This window comes from Barbus barbus (assembly GCF_936440315.1).
Source record: "Barbus barbus genome assembly, chromosome: 4".
NCBI lineage: Eukaryota > Metazoa > Chordata > Actinopteri > Cypriniformes > Cyprinidae > Barbus > Barbus barbus.
This window is the reverse complement of record NC_136732.1, coordinates 37,895,778-37,915,572: the sequence shown is the minus strand read 5'-3', so window position 1 is coordinate 37,915,572 and position 19,795 is coordinate 37,895,778. Positions and strand designations below refer to the sequence as shown.

The 19,795-nt window shown below is 37.4% G+C and overlaps 1 protein-coding gene across 2 annotated transcripts in view; it reads right to left on the bottom strand.

Annotated features, from left to right (window-relative positions):
• Positions 1–568: 568 nt before the first annotated feature.
• The window catches only part of LOC306863856 (monocyte to macrophage differentiation factor-like), a 42,575-nt gene continuing 23,348 nt past the window's right edge, over positions 569–19,795 (bottom strand). Inside the window, exons 1-7 of one of the 2 annotated variants that reach the window (XM_079407416.1) lie at positions 15,141–15,447; positions 13,547–13,628; positions 13,273–13,433; positions 12,495–12,569; positions 8,214–8,315; positions 7,409–7,478; positions 569–1,763 (exon numbers count right to left, since the gene is read on the bottom strand). In XM_079407416.1, coding sequence (XP_079263542.1) covers positions 1,560–1,763; positions 7,409–7,478; positions 8,214–8,315; positions 12,495–12,569; positions 13,273–13,433; positions 13,547–13,628; positions 15,141–15,166 — 720 coding nt within the window. In that variant the 5' untranslated portion in view covers positions 15,167–15,447 and the 3' untranslated portion in view covers positions 569–1,559. Of the gene's footprint in view, positions 1,764–7,408; positions 7,479–8,213; positions 8,316–12,494; positions 12,570–13,272; positions 13,434–13,546; positions 13,629–15,140; positions 15,448–19,795 lie in introns of those variants that run through there. The other variant, XM_079407417.1, reaches the window with a different exon arrangement.

Sequence of the window (19,795 nt, the reverse complement as noted above, 5' to 3'; positions counted from 1 at the left end):
CAAGAGCTTCAGCTTTTGAGTGAAAACACTTTCAATATGCGAGAAGCTGCATATCGGATCACATTGTCTCCTGAATCCCGTCAGATCAGTGCTTCAACAGAACTGTGATCAAAGCCGAACGCATTCACAGTGTCTCAGAGTCTCCTGAAGAAACTCGACAGAAACCAGAGAAGGTCCTCAGAATGATAAAAGATGATCCTGGTGCATACAGGTAGTGATGTGCATGATGGGACGATGAGCGTTTTGCTGGCATCATTTAGTAGGAGATAATCATGGCAGAAAAAGAACATTAGTTCAGAAATGTTTAGTTTGCCCATATTACAAGTAAATCTCCCTGTAAAGAACATTGTAGAGTCGTATTTCACTTCAAATCAAAATGAAAAATAAAAACTTAATTTTTCTTTGCATTGTGACATTTATGACAATTAAGCACATTATCCCCCCCCCCCCCCCACACCCACACACAAATAGTACTGTAAGCTATTAAATTTTTATAATTAAATTTAATTAATTTATATGTACATATAACAATGAATAAAATGTACTGTAATAGTTATTTTAAATATACATATAATAATAATAAAACCTCTATAGTAATAAGAAAAATGTCATGAGAATGTCAGAATGCAAAAAAATTAAATAAAAAAATATACACACACACACACACGTCCTAAAAATAGTATGCTTAAGTTTCTTGCAGTGCAATTGCAATTTTACTGCAATTTCTTTTAAGATTTGGGGGTGAAATATGACCTGCTTGTGTCAGATTTATACCAGACAAAAGGATGTTATTCTAGGATGTCATTGGCTAACACTTCTTAATCAAAAATCCATCGAATATTGTGCCAAATTTGAGAAACCACACAAAGTGTCTTTAAGGTGGTTCAGGCGGTGAGAAAACATCCTATAGCATCATAAATCTGGTTGTGCAGAGAAGCATTCAACATTGTTTTTATCCACCCTCAGCCTACATTCGGAGTATCAAAGAGAAGTGGTTCTTCCTGTTAGAAAAGTGCTGCATAGAAAAAAATCTGTGCAACACTTTCAAATCCTGCTGAAAGAGCAGAAAGACGGGGGAAGGAGACGCCAGGAGTGTAGAAAACCACCTGCGCTTCTTAGAAAACAACTAGCCATACGTCTGAAGTAAAAACCCAGTGAGTTGAGATGCAAAAATACAGATTTGATACAGAAAGTCACACGAATAAAGAAAAGTAATTCACTACAGATGATATGAAGCTGCTACTGAGCGCGTGTGTGTGTGTGTGTGAGACTGAATGCACGGAAAAATTATTAAATATAAAAACGAATCACAATTCATCTGCTTTCAGTGGAATATATTTACATAATACTGATAAAAATTGGAAAAAACGCACAAACATTGCCGTCTTGTTGCAACTGTTGTAAATGTGCATTCAGTACTGCGACACACTCACACACACTTCACTGATCCCAGTTGGTTAGAAAACCGTAAACATTGCATGGTCGTACTGGTAAACATTGGTGTTTGGAGCATCCGGTTGTGATGTTTTGGTGATAGAGGAGGAAAGAGGAAGAGGAGCTCAAGCATCCCTGATGTCCTCCAGCAGGGGACTGCGGTACAAGTACTTCCAGATGGCGTAGTAGTGGATGGCGGCAGCAAGAGCCACAAACACATGCCAGATGGCGTGAGCGAACGGAATCACACCGTCTGATTTGAAGAAGACGACGCCCAGGCAGTAGACCAAGCCTCCGAACGCCAGCTCATACAGCCCATCTGTGTTACTCTGATCAAAACAAGAACCAAACACAGTTACTGGCATGAAAATCATTGAGTAAAGGTTTTTTTTTTACTCATTTGACAAATTGATAACCAGGCAAAAATCCATAAAACTTAAGGTTCCAAAAGGGAACACTGATGCCATAGAAGAACCATGTTTGGTTCCACAAAGAACCTTTCAGTGATCAGTTGTTAATAGAAGCATTTGATCTTAGTGTGAAGAATATTTTAAAACCTCTTTCCACTATAAATAACCTTTTGTGCAATGGAAATATTGTTAACGGTTCTTCATGGAACCATACACTCACTGCCCACTTTATTAGGTACACTTTGCTAGTACCGGGTTGGACCCCCTTTTGCTTTCAGAACTGCCTTAATTCTTTGTGGCATAGATTCAACAAGGTGTTGGAAACATTCCTCAGAGATTTTGGTCCATATTGGCATGATAGCATCACGCAGTTGTTGCAGATTTGTCGGCTGCACATCCATGATGCGAATCTCCCGTTCCACCACATCCCAAAGGTGCTCTATTGATTGAGATCTGGTGACTGTGGAGGCCATTTGAGTAAAGTGAACTCAATGACATGTTCAAGAAACCAGTCTGAGATGATTTGAACTTTGTGACATGGTGCACTATCCTGCTGGAAGTAGCCATCAGAAGATGGGTACACTGTAGTCATAAAGGGATGGACATGGTCATCAACAATACTCAGGTAGGCTGTGGCGTTTAAACGATGCTCAATTGGTACTAAGGGGCCCAAAGTGTGCCAAGAAAATATCCCCCACCCAATTACACCACCAGCCTGAACTGGTTAAATCCCCTTTCTGATGCTCGGTTTGAACTTCAGCAAGTCATCTTCACCACATCTAGATGCCTAAATGCATTGAGTTGCTGCCATGTGATTGGCTGATTAGCCATTTGTGTTACCAAGCAATTGAACAGGTGTACCTAATAAAGTGGCCGGTGAGTGTATATGCCAAGTTCAAGGTTAAGTTTAGGTTAAATTCAAGTTAATTCTACATTTTCTAAAATTGTTTTATTCTACAAAAACATCAGTAATATACCCTTGTTTTTTGTATTTACCTCTTTTTTTTTTTTTTGCTGTTGTTTTTCTGTAAAGTCCTATGCTCTCAAAAATAAAAAAACATTTTTTTTTCCACTATAAAGAATCTCGATCAATAGATTGGTTCCAAGAATCTTAAAGGTTCTACATTAGAACCATCAAATGACAATAAAGAAGCTTTATTATTAAGAGTGTAATTTAACAATGTTTTGATGGTGTTGCAGAGTGCTGCAGAAATCTATTTTAGAAGGGCAACACCCTGAAATGAGTTCACACTTCAATGGGTTTTTTGAATGGATTTTTTATTTAATGCCTGAAACAGGGTCAGTGGTTAACAGTTTTTCTTCTTGTAACATTTCAAAAAGTGAAACTTTCATATATTTTACATTCATTACATGTAAAGTAAAACATTTAAGAAGTTTATTTGTTTTAATTTTGATGATTAGAGCTTACAGCTCATGAAAGTCAAAAATCGGTATCTCGGTATCTTTGAGTTTCAATTAATAACCTTCCCTACAGTATAAATTCCGGGTATCTCTTGTTTTTTGAAACCACAATAATGGAGAAGACTGCTGACTTGGCAATGATCCAGAAGACGAACATTGACACCCTCCACAAAGAGGGTAAGTCACAGAGGGTCATTACTGAAAGGTGTAGCTGTTTACAGAGTGCTGTATCAAAGCATATTAAATGCAAAGTTGACTGGAAGGAAGAATTTGGGTAGGAAAAGGTGGACAAGCAACAGGGATGACTGCAACCTTGAGAATACTGTCAAGCAAAGCTGATTCAAACACTTGGGAGAGCTTCACAAGGAGTGGATTGAAGCTGGAGTCAGTGCATCAAGAGTCACCACGCTCAGACGTCTTCAGGAAAAGGGCTACCAAGCCACTTCTGAACCAGAGACAACGTCAGAAGCATCTTACCTGGGCTGTGGAGAAAAAGAACTGGACTGTTGCTCAGTGGTCCAAAGTCCTCTTTTCAGATGAAAGTAAATTTTGCATTTCATTTGTAAATCAAGGTCCCAGAGTCTGGAGGAAGAGTGGAGAGGCACAGAATCCATGTTGCTTGAAGTCCAGTGTGAAGTTTCCACAGTCAGTGATGATTTGGGCTGCCATGTCATCTGCTGGTGTTGGTCCACTGTGTTTTCTGAAGTCCACAGTCAACGCAGCCATCTACCAGGAGATTTTAGAGCACTTCATGCTTCCTTCTGCTGACAAGCTTTATGGAGATGCTGATTTTATTTTCCAGCAGGACTTGGCACCTGCCCACACTGCCAAAGATACCAAAAGCTGGTTCAATGACCATGGTGTTACTGTGCTTGATTGGCCAGCAAACTCGCCTGACCTGAACCCCATAGAGAATCTGAGAGACACCAGACCCAACAATACAGATGACCTGAAGGCCGCTATCAAAGCAACCTGGGCCTCCATTACACCTGAGCAGTGCCACAGGCTGATTGCCTCCATGCCACGCCGCATTGATGCAGTAATTCATGCAAAAGGAGGCCCAACCAAGTATTGAGTACATAGAAATGTCAGGCTTTTGAAACGTATGTTCATTTCTGTTTAAAATATCCTTTTTTTATTGATCTTATGTAATATTCAAATTTTCTGAGACACTGAATTTTGGGTTTTCATTATCTCTAAGCCATAATCATTAAAATTAAGAAATAAAGGCTTGAAATATTTTACTCCATGTGCAATGAATCTATATAATATATGGGTTTCACTTTCTGAAATGAGTGACAAAATATTGACCTTTTTCATGATATTCTAATTTTTTGAGATGTACCTGTAGAAGAACCTGTCAGTGATTAGTTCTTAAAAGAACTATTTTATCTTAGTGTGAAGAACATTTTAAAACCTCTTTCCATGATAAAATAAATTAAAAAATAAAAAAGATTTTGTGCAATGGAAAGATTGTTAAAAGGTTCTTCATGGAACCATGCGTGTCAATTTCAAGGTTAAGTTTAGGTTAAATTCAGGTTAAGTTCAAGTTAATTTTACATTTTTACTTTCTACAATCGTTTAATTCTACAACAAAAACATCAGTAATATGCCCTTGTTTTTTAAAGATTTACCTCTTTTTTCTGTAGTTTTTGTAAAGTCCTATACTCTAAAAAAAAAATATATATTTTTGGTCCCACTTTATATTAGGTGGTCTTAACTACTCTGTACTTACATTTAAATTAATAATTTGGTACAATGCACTTATTGTGTACATACATGTTTTTACATTGTACTAATATTTTTTTAAATACCTATATGTAATTACATCTGTAATTAATTTTGGTAATTACAATTATAATTACATTGTTGACCGATCACTTACACCTTAACCCACCCTTAAACCTACCCATACCACCAAACCTGTCCCTAACCTTACCCATATACCACCTCAATAGCAGCAGAAGTGTTTTGCAATACAATATAACCACAATAAGTACTTATTTTTGATGCAAGTACATAGTAGTTAAGGCCACCTAATATAAAGTGGGACCATATTTTTTATTTCCACTATAAAGAATCTTTTGATCAAAAGAAATGTTCCAAGGATGTTAAAAGTTCTACATAGAACCATCAATGAGAATAAACTTCAGCAATGACCTTAAACTTTATTTTTTAGTCAAGGCAAGTTTATTTATATAGCACATTTCATACACAATGGTAATTGAAAGTGCTTTACATAAAAGAAAGTGAAATAAATCACAAAAAAAAATAAATCACAACAATAAAAACGAGGATTTTTAAGAGTGTAATCTACTAGATTTACACCTCAGATGTGTAAAAGGTAATTTAACAATGTTTTGATGGTGTTGCAGGAATGAAGTATTTTTGGAGGCCAACACCCCGAAACGAGTTCACATTTTAACACGTCAATGGGTTTTTTGGATGGAATTTTGATTTAATGCCTGAAATAGGGTCTGTGGTTAACACAGGTTAAGTTCAGGATTAAGTTTTATTAACAAGTGTCCTAAATGGGACTACAGAGGTCGTTAAGGACATTAAACATCACACAAATGTTTTAAAATAAAGATTAAAAAAAGTTGTTGGATGCTTAACAATGGTGACGTTGAAGTCATGTGACCATGGTGCAGTTCATTTATAGCCAACGTTTAGCTTTTGACTTCTGCTGATTGCATTTAGAATTCAAAATTCAAGTTGTGAACATTTTCATGGTGAACAAAACGTGTAAGCATCATAAGCTTTTGTTGGTCACAGAGCTTATTTTTTGCAATGATCCAAAAGCCAAAGGAAAAGTTGAGCTTTGAATGCAGGGAGTTTTTGGTGCCCCTCATTTTATTTCAAGCAGGTGCAACAACTGCTCCTAACCACAAGGTAGCGCAAGTGTCTGTGACATGAGACACATGCTGTATTTTATATGTAATGAACACTGTTCTGCTGCTGTCTTTGACTCGAACACCACACTAAAGTAAAGGTTATCAATAGTGATTAAACTTCAAAGCATTTCTGTTTGCTTACTACACCGAACCCAAGTCTTTACTGTATGGTAGAATGCACACTACACACGTGCTGTATATGTAAGGGTGAATCTCACAAAACCTGTCAAACCATGCCTGGATCATATTTCACCCAGAAGTCAAAAGAAAAAATAATAATAAACTGATATATAAATCATATGAATATATGATTATATTATATTTTTAATATTAGTATTGTTTGTGAGTAATACAGCAAAAAAAAAAAAAATGGTTACAAGACAGAAAAAACATCTCTAAGTCCATTACATTTATGTAGCGGTTACATTACAAAAAAATAATAAATATTTAGACAATTTTTAGTTCTCATTAACTCTTTTAAATATAATCTTAAATTATTTTAAAAATGAATAAATAAGAAACATGAGTGCATTATATTTATACACTTATTACACTACAAAAACTAGCCTAACATGTATATTTATAAAAGAAATAATACAAAAATGATATATATAAAACTACATTTAACATGTATAATCTCAATTCATTAAATATTAATGCTTCTTTAAAACTAAATTTAAATAAAAATTTAAAATGTGTATTTATAGTGATTATAAATTGATTTTAGGGTAAACTATGACCCGTGTGTTTTTTGGGAGAGTCACATGTAATTGTCCATGTGGTAACTAAGTTATTATTCAATTCTAATCAGGTGTATCAGTGACTCAATTTTGATTCTGAATTGCAGAAATCCCAGATCAAGTGTGAGCTGGTTGCCTAGCAACAGCTGACAGATCTCGCTCACTCACAGTGATGGTGAATATTTCAGGTGTGACAGGTTAACGAAACTGGATCAAAGGTGAAGGTGATCAGATTTCAACATTCAAGGGAAAGATGGAAATTTCTTGTTTCACAATGAAACATCATGACGACTAAACATTTAGTTTTCTTTAAACCTATAATACAGAATTACTTCTGAAAGCTGGTAATTAAGTCATTTTCAGCCTAACATTCAGACGTTTACATCTACAACCTGTTCTCCGTCAATGACTCCTCCTACACCAGCTTTAAATGGTCAGGTTAATTAGGGGTCTGCTAATTAGTACTTGGCCTTTCATAGATCAGTTAAAGTTGAGCGGATAGACTCACCATTGATGTCACCACCAGCGCAGGAAAGAAGCCCATGGTCAGGTAGAACGCCAGCTCCACTAACTTATACCTAACACAAACACATGCTTCATCATCACGACAATTAAACAGCTCTCTCACTTCAGGGGAATTTCTACAGGTAAATAGTGTTCATTTACTTCATTGTATATTTTGTGCATGTTTAATTACCCATTCTCTTGTGCTTAAACCACATACACTAAGAAATTATGTATTTGTACTTGAAATACAACTGCAATTTTTTTTATATAGTTTCGTACATTCTTAATATTTTCTTGACGGATGTGTAAACCAATATTGCAAATAACACTAAAGTATTTTTAAATATTATTTAACTACTAATAATAATTGTATTATCACTATTTTTCTTATAAATAATAATTTATGATTGTATTAATTTATAAATGATACAAATCGTAACTTTTAATATTTACCATTTTATTTAAAATGCAAATGTGCTCACTTGGGTGGATGAAAAATAAACACTGTGCATGTTTATCAATCTTGCCCCCAATTTTAACAATAATTTATAAATAATACAATTCATAATTGGAATATTTTTTATTAATTTTATGTATCCAACTATACATGTCCTCACTGTAATGTATGTGACTGGGACTTGCAACATTCTTGTGGTTACTCTGTACAATTAGACTGGTTGTGATTTATTGGTATTCAACTACATATGATTTAACACTTTGTGTGTCTTATCAATTTTGTATAGTTATGATATAATGTATCTGGCAATCCCTGACGACATAAGACACCGTGGTGAAGTCAAACGTACTTCTCGTGGTAGTTGAACACATAGATGGTCCCAGCAGCCGCCATCAGCCACACAAACCAGCGCATGTGAGCAGCGAGCGGCCCGAGCTCCCGGAGATTGAGCCTGCGGGAAAACACACCCTCATTAGTGCTCATCACGCAGGAATGTGTGCAACCGTAACACACACACACACACACACACACACACCCTGATCAATAAACCGTCAGCAAGAAAAAAACAGCAATGCTTGATCCATTATCAATGCACAGCTTGTAAAACAAGTCTTCATGAAGTGTAAGACACAAAGAACCATGGCATTCTTTGAACGCATGCAAATATTGTGGTAAACGTTTGTTGAATCATTCAGTGCATGTGAGATACATATCAAATCAAGTGGCCTATTACTTTTATAAATCTGCAATATAATAAAACCATTCAATGGAAGTAAATGAACTTAAGTAGTAGTTGTATCCTACACTGTCTATCAAATGATGATTTATGTCAGCGTTATCATACGTCAGATGTGTACCTGGGGTGGATTTTTTTATAGTGTCACCCTGACTGTCACGTCACAGGGTGTTGTGAATGTACGAAAGGCTATGGATGAAATTGATCAATACTCTTTACAAGCGTGTGGAAATTATAACATGCTCAAACTTAAATGAATGTGCAGCTTTCAGTGCAATAGTTTGATTTGTTTCAGTTGGAATAGCTTTAAGGGTAAAACAGCAAGACTTAATTTTCGTGTTGATGCTTCATGTGTTTGCACATCGTGGACAAACACAAAGTTGCACTAAAAGAAATCTCAAACGAAAGACTGTTACTTAATTTCTTGCCTAAAAGAAATTGTCTTTGCCTAAAAACATACACAGTCCAACAAACAAATTGCGAACGGCCATATGAAATCTTGATAATATGACTAAAACTGGTGTAACGTGGTGTAAGAAGAATGTCATTTACCAAAGATTGTGATTCTTAGATGCGGCACATCCATAACAAAATCTGTTGGCATGCAAAAATACTCCAATGTTTTAGCACAGCTATTTACACACATTATGAGAACTGTACATTGCATCACTTGCCGTAGAAAATTCATTACCAGTTTATTAGGGTCAAAAAGAAACGACGATAATAGTTGAAACATCCTTGTACATCTCTTTCATGCTGAAAACACAGATACTGGCGCTTTAATCCTTTAGTAAAACATTTCAAATGACATGATACCTACAAAAGAGTCAAATAGTCAAAATGTACAAGTTGTGTGTAAATAATAACTCATTTGAAACGTAGGTCTGTCAAATGAGAAAAGTTCAGTCATACATTACAAAAACTTTTCTGAAGTAAAAAAAATGATGTGTTTGTCACAAACACGTCCAAAGAGTTTTCTACTCATGTGAGAAAAGCACTTGGGTGCATTAGCATCAGGCTATTTTAAAGAATAAAACTAAAGTTTCATTAAAGCAAATCATGCCGTCTATTGGCTTTAAGTGACACACAATGGGTTTAAAACTGTAGGTGTAATTATTTTACTAGTTTTAAGTGACATGTATATTTTTATTTTACAGTACACATCTACAGGCTAGATTAAAATAAATATGTCTTAAATAACAACAAAAGTAAACAACATACAATTTTACTCATATTTAAATCTGAGCTTACTCAGATTTGTGTGTGTGTCTCAGGTATATCCTATGTTATGGGGGATAAAGATGGCAATATCCAAAATCCTTGTCCTTGTGGGGGCATTTGTTTTTGTCCTCATGAGGAAACAAGCTTATAAATGATACAGAATGTAGTTTTCTGAACATCTTAAAACGCACAGTTTTCTGTAAGGGGTAGGTTTAGGTGTAAGGTCGGTGTAGGGCGATTTGAAAATACAGTTTGTACAGTATAAAAACCATTGTGTGTATTTGTGTGTGTGTGTGAGAGAGAGATGTGTTGATTGTCTAAAGCAGGGCTTATTTAAAATGTTTATTTGTTTGTCATGTCATATCCTGTAATGTACTTTGATTTCTTTTAAACTATTATTCAGCACAATGGTCAACCATTGCTGTTTTATTGTGCTTTATTAATAAATTGAACTGAACTGAACTAAAGCATGACTCTGTGCACATCTATATGAGGTGGATGTTGTAAAGCCATTAACACAAGCACATAGAGGATATCCACCGTCAGATAGACACCTTCACTGTTAGAAGGAAATTAATAGGGTTGGTGGTCTGAGAAGTTGGTGGTTTGAATAATTAACTTAAGACTGCTTCTCATACGTTTATCTATTCATCCTACAGAGTAGGTTGTTCTGATCCTACAGAGGTGTTAGCGCACACATAGAGATGATAAAGAAAAACATGCCCGGACATAGCACCTTTTTTCAGAGGTGGATGTAGACGGGCCGGTAGGAACAAATTGGTGACTAGACATTAACGCATACAAATCAGATCAAAAACAATCACCATTAACAATTTTTGTAGTTAATATAGATCATTAGCCTAACTGTGCATAATATTGCAGATACTGTATGTGTAGTATAAGATATTTAACATAAGCATTCATATAATTCAACTCATTTACTAGTACATTGGATATATAGTACATCCAGTACCTCCAATTATCTCTTGTATAATGTTGGCTATATGAGTATATTTTCATTTGGTTATATTACTATACTATATAACAAACGTCAACGGTTTATTTATATCGTTGCAAATTGTGAAATATTATGGCACAGCTCTTATCTATATAAGCAACTATAAGGCGTGAAGATTTTAAGATAGTATACATCATGATTTTCTGTAAATCTGCTCTGAAACTAAGGACTATATAAATACTTTTGACTATTAAAATGAAGTTTCCACATTACACGTGATTTTGTACGGTCGTGTTAATTAAAGATGCTGCGTAACATCTCACTTTCCTGCTGTACTTGAGCACTAAAGCACACTGAATTATTCACACTCGCAGAGTAAAGTGACCAAACGCTGCCAGTCACACCGCTGGCATAACAATAGAAACTGTTGTAGCCAAAAATGTGTTATCAGATCAATAACCTCACAGAACCACGCTGAAGGAGCCAAAAATGATGCATGTGAATGCATTTTTACACACAGACTCCTCTTCCGCAAATGTAAGATAGGAGATAGTGTTACAAATAAAATAAGATGAATCGCTTGTGGATCCTGAAGCTTAAATATTACACAGAAATAAAGACTATATGGCATATTTAACATTAGAAACAGTACCACCGAGGTATGGGATAATACCAAAGTACCGAATGCTTACTGTATAGCGTATTTACGGTATTCAATATTTCTTCAAAGTATCTGATACTTTAATCAAAAGTGACAGCTGACTCAGTTTTTAATATTCTTCATATTCTGTGTGGCGGTCAGTTCACACACACTGAAATTAATATTTTCCAATAAGTTTAAATTGATTTTTAAATTTTATGGGCATTTTTACCTTTTATAAAGCCATTTTTTCTAAAACTGTCCATTATCTTTTGAGTCAAATTCGTACATTTAATCAGCAAATTAGAATAAGACATTTGGGCTGTTACCAAGCAAATTAAATCACAGAGGCTGCATCTGAAGTGACATTTAGATGCATTTAGACACTGTTTAATGCAAGACATGAATGCATTCAACCTGCATTTACAAATGCATAAATAACGTTTTGATATATTAAACACAAAATGTTGAATAATGATATTTGCAATTATTTAAATAAAACATACTGTGAGAAATTAAAACCTCCAGTAGGTGGCAGCAAATCACTGTTAATAAGTGAGTCATTGCGATAGAACCGAATCATTCAAGAGGTTGATTCAGTCAGGGAAAAAAAAAAAAAAAAGGACGCAAAACAGTGCCGTTGCTGTGTTTGGAATGATTTTTGTTTTGACAGGAAATATGGGGTTTAAAATGCAAGTCTCTTAATTAACTTCTTGTTTATTGAACAGTTTATCACATTTGCAATCATGGTAATATTTGGAGAAAAACAGAACTCATGTGAAATTGATCAACTATATGAATTGGTATAAATATATACATTTTCTCCCCCCCCCCCCCCCATGTCTTGAATTTGTGATCATTCTAAATGCATTTTAAGACTGAATCATGCAGTGAAAGAACACACTGTAAATGCGTATGGGCAATAGTCTAGACTTCACGTAATGTATACGTGCACTGTAGGGGTGTTATGATCACATCGCACACGATATATATCGCACACACCCCTAATGTTTAGATGGATTTAAGTTTTGAAATCTAAATACGACAGCAATAAATGTGTATAAAGAAAACATACCATGGTGTATAAGAGGCAGCGATAAAGAAGTATATGACGACTCTATCACACATGTGGAAGCAGTGCTCCACGGTTCTGAGAAATAAAACACAGGAGACAATATTAACGTGAAGTGTTCATACCATGTGCCCTGAAATATCATTTTGATGCATATTAAAGTTGTTCAATATAAGTCTATAGAATCGCTATAGTGGTCAAAGAATACAAACTTCTGTTAAGAAAAGCTAAATGACTTTATCATGATAACTGAAGTGCACAACTAGTTAAGGGAATGGTTCACTCAAAAATGAAACATTTTTGAACATGTGATCACCCTCGGGTCATCCAAGATGCAGATGAGTTTGTTTCTTCATCAGATTTGGAGAAATGTAGCATTACATCACTTGTTCAGCAATGGATCCTCTGTAGTGGATGGGTGCCGTCAGAATGACAGTCCAAACAGCTGATAAAAAAAAAAATAATCCACATCACTCCAGTCCATCAGTTAATGTCTTGTGAAGCGAAAAACTGCACGTTTGTAAGAAACAAATCCATCATTCTGACGGCACCCATTCACTGCAGAGGATCCATGATGTAATGCTGCATTTCTCCAAATCTGTTCTGATGAAGAAAAACTCATCTACATCTTGGATAGCCTGAGGGTGAGTGAATTTTTGGATTAACTATTTCTGTAATTCAGTGATCCACTTGAAACATCAACTGAAGTGATTCAGTCTTGCATTTAAATATAGTGGTCACTCCCACCGTTCAGTGTGATGCTGTACGATGGCAAACATACCTCATGTGGCTTTTTTTCCATGAAATGATGTGAAAGACTGTGGAGATGAGGAACAGAGCGATCAGACCCATGCCGTACACCCAGGCCGTGATCCGCTCCCAGCGGTCATCAGACAGCCGGTATAACAGAGCCATTCCCACAAACGCCGGAACAATCAGCAGCTACAGGCCAGAGTTTGAGCAAGAAATAAGCATTTCATATGCCAACATTTAGGAGTGTCAAATGACACTGCAAATAAGCACTTGCCATTCATTAAAGAATGAATGTTCGTTACCGCATGGGTGTAGCAGTTGGCCGCGTGCTCGTAACATGTGGGCTGGTAACGACAGTTCGCAGGCGCTCGGGTGTTCATAAACCTGAAACACAACAAACGACATTCATAATAACGGAGTGGAAAACAGACGGCTTTCATCTGACATACGTTTCTTATCGTTAACAAATTATTTTTGAAATTCAGCTTTTTAAAAAAAAAAAAAAAAAACATAAAATCTAAAAAAAAGTGTTACACTTTACGTAAAATATTCCAGTTCCCAAAATTACCAAAACTAAAATAAAACCGATAAAACATTTAAACCGATATTTAAAAATAATACAAACAAGACAACAAAATGACTAAAACTGTAGCTAAAATTAATGAAAACAAAATATAAAAATCTAAACTAATCGTGAATATTAATGAATACTATAATAATGACACTAAAAACAAAAGCCTTGAGATCAAACTGTTTTCATCATCGAAAAACAAATGCATGCAAATTTCTACATAATAAAAATAAAATTCAACTCAAAACCCTTGTTAGAAGAAAACATGTAATTTATACTTCTGTATCACTATATATATTTTTTTTTTTTGCATATGCATGTGTTTGTGTGCATAGACAACACCCTGCGACTCATTCCGAGCGGTTTTTAGATTTTCACCCATCAGTAAATGGACACTAGCCTCATAATCTGCAGTATGACTCATGCACATGTTCTGTTTTCCTTCAGGTGTGTTTGTTTGAGTCTGAAACTCCACAAGGATCCAGCATTAATATGATGCAGTGGTGCGTGCTCATTAAAAACACACATGCATCCTTATCCATGCTGCATTCCCTGCATCCCAGCACCCATGAGGACCAATTCTGACACTGCTGATGTTTGGAGAGCAGATATCAGATGAGAAAACCACAATCAGACTGCAGAAATGAGGCTAGGAGTCAGTGTAGAGAATATGGAGACAATCTTATTTCAATGCAACGTCTCATCTCTAAACATTGCATTTTACTGGCATGATCTGACATGCTTTAAACTCAATGTGTGTTCTGATCTATAAATAAAGCATGCACAAGAGAATAACAACAAGATAAAATCTTTAATGGCATGAAATATACATGTTCATGTTAAGCTTGCAGGATGAACTTTTGTCCCAGTGCATGCATGGTCTGATTTCTGCATCAAGAGTTTATGGTCTGATCTGTGATTATGCAATATACAGTCAACAAAAACACATAATCTGTAAGCCCTTATTGGCTTGATTTGCACTGAATAATACATGATCAGACCACAATAAATAGAGTATATTCTCTGTTAAGAGATCAGAGAGTCATTAAAACACACTCTGCTTTCTATGCATGATCTGATTACATTAATAAACATCATGCATTAAAATAAAATCATCACATCAGGATGTGCCTGGTGATCTCAATACAGCACAGAATCACTAAAGATGCATGATCTGAGCTCTGGATGTAGCTTAACAAGATGCATGATCCATTCAATGTCTGATTTGTGAACAAACACAAACAATAACAGAGACATCTTACAATGCATTAATAATCATAACAGCACGTGATCGGACTCGTTAGCTGATTAGCCTCAGTACTCACCTCTGGAAACTATTAACTCTCTTCATCTCGCGAAATCACAAATAAAAACAGAAAATCAATCATATGATGAAAATGAACCAGTTGTCCGAGGCCTGCGACGAAATTCCCATTCACAAAAAACTATCGAAACGAAACGCGTCCGTGGCACCATAACTGCTCAAATACTCCCTAAATCATCCATAAGACACCGTTTTGTCACATCATTTCATCTGGCGTCCGATCCCACTCTCTTTCTCTCCCTCTTTCTGTCTATCGAAAGCCGGAGATGTACATTTTAAGCATTTTTTTAGGCACGCTTGATTTGATTGACGGGGCCTTCAGCCAATGAGAGCACGGTGGGCGTGAGGCGTTCGACCAATCATCGGCCGGAATGATATCGCTTTGTTTGACGCAACAATAGAGGGCGGCGCTTATGGTGGCGAGAGAGTTGCCATACCTGTTTGAATCCTGCCCTGTTATTCAAAAGTGACACTGAAAAGGACAAATGACGCTTTCCTTTGTCAATCAGTTTAAATATGAAACGATAACTATTAAGTGTAACTGTAACCCAAGTCTAATGCCTTGAGCAACAAACCACTCATTTCTTTATTTCTAAAAATGTACTCTACCATGCTTTTGTGAAGTGACATTCAGCCAAGTATGGTGACCCATACTCGGAATTCATGCTCTGCATTTAACCCATCCAACGTGCACACACACAGCAGTGAACACACACACACACACACACACACACACACACCATACACCCGGAGCAGTGGGCAGCCATTTATGCTGCAGCGCCCGGGGAGCAGTTGGGGGTTCGGTGCCTTGCTCAAGGGCACCTCAGTCGTGGTATTGAGGGTGGAGAGAGCGCTGGACATTCACCCCCCCCACCTACAATTCCTGCCGGCCGGAGACTCGAACCCGCAACCTTCGTATTACAAGTCCGACTCTCTAACCATTAGGCCACGACTTTTGGACATGTACAACCTTTAAAATGACCTCGGAGTAATATGTAAATACAGTGGTGTATGCATAATGTAATCATTTAGTGTTTTGGTGTCAAATGACCCATTTAATAGGCAATACTGTGAGGTAATTTAAATACCATGGAGGTATTCATGTAAATACCATGGTATATGGAAATGTTTCCATTCATTTCCAAAGTATGTGGTTTTACCACGTCATAGCATGATACTGCCGTTCAGATCTGTATCATCTGATATTTTTCTGATATCATCAAAGTGAAATCATTGCCATTCCATTGAGTGCTTTTCTCTCAGTTTGGTTGCATTTTGCGTGCTGTTGTGTAATTGTGCTCCTGTTTTGTACTGAATTTTCCCTCGGGGGTGCAGGAATATTTGTCTCATTGGAATGGGACTTCTTTTGAACCACTATATACACTTACGCATTAAATGTGTCCCGACCCGCATGTTGCAACTAACGCTGAAGGCAAACTTGCACAATATTAATGTGAAGCGTGTTTGGATGAAGAGCCACCGAGGCTCAGGGATTCTGTGACCAGAAGCAACATTACATAAACCAGCAGCAACGGCATTAGATGTCACAGAACCATCATGTGATGCCACATGAACCAACCACAGAGTCCATGTCGTGTTTTGTTACATTTTGTCTTGTTTTTCAGGAAAAACATCCAAACAACCTTGAGAAGTCGTGGCCTAATGGTTAGAGAGTCGGACTTGTAATCCAAAAGTTGTGGGTTCGAGTCTCGGGCCGGCAGGGATTGTAGGTGGGGGGAGTGAATGTTCAGTGCTCTCTCCACCCTCAATACCATGACTGAGGTGCCCTTGAGCAAGGCACCGAACCCCCAACTGCTCCCCGGGTGCCGCAGCATAAATGGCTGCCCACTGCTCCGGGTGTGTGTTCACGGTGTGTGTTCACTGCTGTGTGTGTGCACGTTGGATGGGTTAAATGCAGAGCATGAATTCCGAGTATGGTCACCATACTTGGCCGTATGTCACTTCACTTATGCTTACTTATAGAAAAGAAATGTCCTTGTTTTGAGAGAGTTTGAACAAATTTGTCTTGTTTTCAGAGAAACTGTCAAATTGTTTTTCATTGGTGCAAGAATAAAACATAGTTCTCCTTGACTCCTTATATACCACGCAAATTGCTTTGTTAAATGTAAAAAAAAAAAATATGGTACTCATTCAGTGCCATGTTGACAGTAACAAGATCTATTAACTGCACTACAGAAGGATTTAGCTGTCTGACTGTAGGTCTAATTGTCTCAGACTTTAAATATGTGCCAGGTCATCTGATTACAGAGTACGGTTACTACCGAGCTAAGAAAACAAATTCTAAGAACATTTGCCTAATGTTCTCATTAGCTGCCAGAATACAGACAGTATGTTACATGTCCCACCAGAGAAAGTAATATTGGATCACTGTTAAACAGCTATAAAGGATGCATATCACTCTGTCCCACAGGCAGCATTAGGACTCTCTGATCACTGTTTGGTACATCTTATACCGACCAACAGGCAGAAACTGAAATCAGCTAAACCTGTATTAAGGACTGTAAAGAGATGGACTAATGCAACAGAGCACGATTTAAAAACCTGTTTGGACCTCACTGATTGGAGTGTTTTTGAAGCTGCTTCAAAAGATCTGGACGAGCTCACAGAGACTGTAACATCTTATATCAGTTTCTATGAGGATATGTGCATTCCTACCAGGACTCATCTAACTTACAACAATGACAAACCATGGTTCACTGCAAAACTCAGACAGCTCCGTCAGACCAAAGAAGATGCTTACGGGAAGGGGGACAAAGTCTTGTATAAACAGGCCAAATGCACACTGGAAAAGGACATCAGAGTGGCAAAGAGGAATTATTCCGATAAGCTAAGGATCCAATTCTCTTCCAGTGACACGGCTTCAGTGTGGAAAGGTCTGAAAGACATCACTGTGGAGAATCAACAACTGATCTGAATAAGTTCTATTACAGGTTTGAAAAACACCATTAACACCTCCTGCAACCCCCCTCTCCCCCCCACCCCCTCCTGCACTGCAGATCAGTGAAGATGAAGTGTGCCATGGCCTTCAGAAAGAACAAGAGAAGAAAGGCACCAGGCCCAGACAGTGTGACACCAGCCTGTTTGAAATCCTGTGCTGACCAGCTGGCCCCCATCTTCACACAGATCTTCAACAGACCTGCTTATCTGAAGGACATCACTGGACCCTTACTGGACCCCCTGCAGTTTGGGACTGCACTTCATCCTGCAGCATCTGGACAGACCAGGGACTTATGTGAGGATCCTGTTTGTGGACTTCAGCTCAGCTTTTAACACGATCATTCCAAACGTCCTCCAGCCCAAACTAACTCAGCTCTCCGTGCCCACCTCTGGCTGTCAGTGTGCTAGTGAGGCTGGGAAAATACACATCCAGGACTTCAGGAGAAACCCCCCTGCTCCCCCCCCCACTCACCATCATGAACAGCACCGTAACAACAGTGGAGTCATTCAGATTATTGGGCAGCACCATTTCCCAGGACCTGAAGTGGGACATTTACATAGACTCTATTGTCAGAAAGGTCCAGCAGAGGTTGTACTTAGCCAGCTGAGGAAGTTCAACCTGCCACAGGAGCTGCTGAAACAGTTCTACTCTGCCATCATTGAATCTGTCCTCTGCACTTCAATAACAGTCTGGTTTGTGGAAGATTTTTATTAGTAAAAAGATGAATTAAGTATAATTAATGTGAATTTAGCCATTTATGTATCAAGGTATTCTTCCATTATAATCATATGTGTATGTGTTTCTGAGGCCTGCACGAATGAGATGAGCAGACCCTCAAAATAGGTAACAGCTGCAACAGGTCAAGGCCATATAGGAGTCCTTGCTATCTATATGTAAGGAAAACACAGCCTAAAAAGGTGAAACTATGTATAAAATGTATTGAGCACGCCTAGAGGAAAAACTATTTAAAGAGGCAGAACACATTCGGGAGAACTTTCTTGCAGGAGGCTTCTCGGTTTTATTTTCTTGTTTTAATAAAGTCTATTTTCTGGCATCGAAACCCCAAGATTTGAGAGAGATTATTCATAGAAAAGGCGGAAGCCACCACAGGTTCAGCTCAGCTACCAAATCTGACCTTAGAAGACTACAGAGGGTAGTCCGGACTGCTGAGCGAATAATTGGTATCACCTTCCCCACTCTCCAAGAACTGTCCCAGCAGGCACCGGGTGTCTATGTAACGTCAGGTTGACGTTGGACATGTCGTCGGACAGATGTTGCATTTTGGTTGAAAATTAAAATCGGGTTCACGTCAATATTTGACGTCAATTTGACGTTGACGTAACGTTGGATTTTGGTTACACAACCTAAAAACAACAAAATCTCAACATCACCTGACGTCGGTATTGGACATCAATTTAACATTGACATTAGACATTGAATTTTGGTCACCTGACGTTGCAACCGAAATTTAACCAAATATCAACGTCTTATGACGTTGTGTGCCTGTTGTGTGCCTGCTGGGGTACTTATCCAGAGTCAAGTCAAGTCACCTTTATTTATATAGCGCTTTTAACAATGCAAATTGTGTCAAAGCAACTGCACAGTATCAAAATAGGACAATAGTGTCTCAATAATGTAAAAGATTAAACACTCAATTTTCAGTTAAAGGCATTTCATTATTGAATTCAGTGATGTCA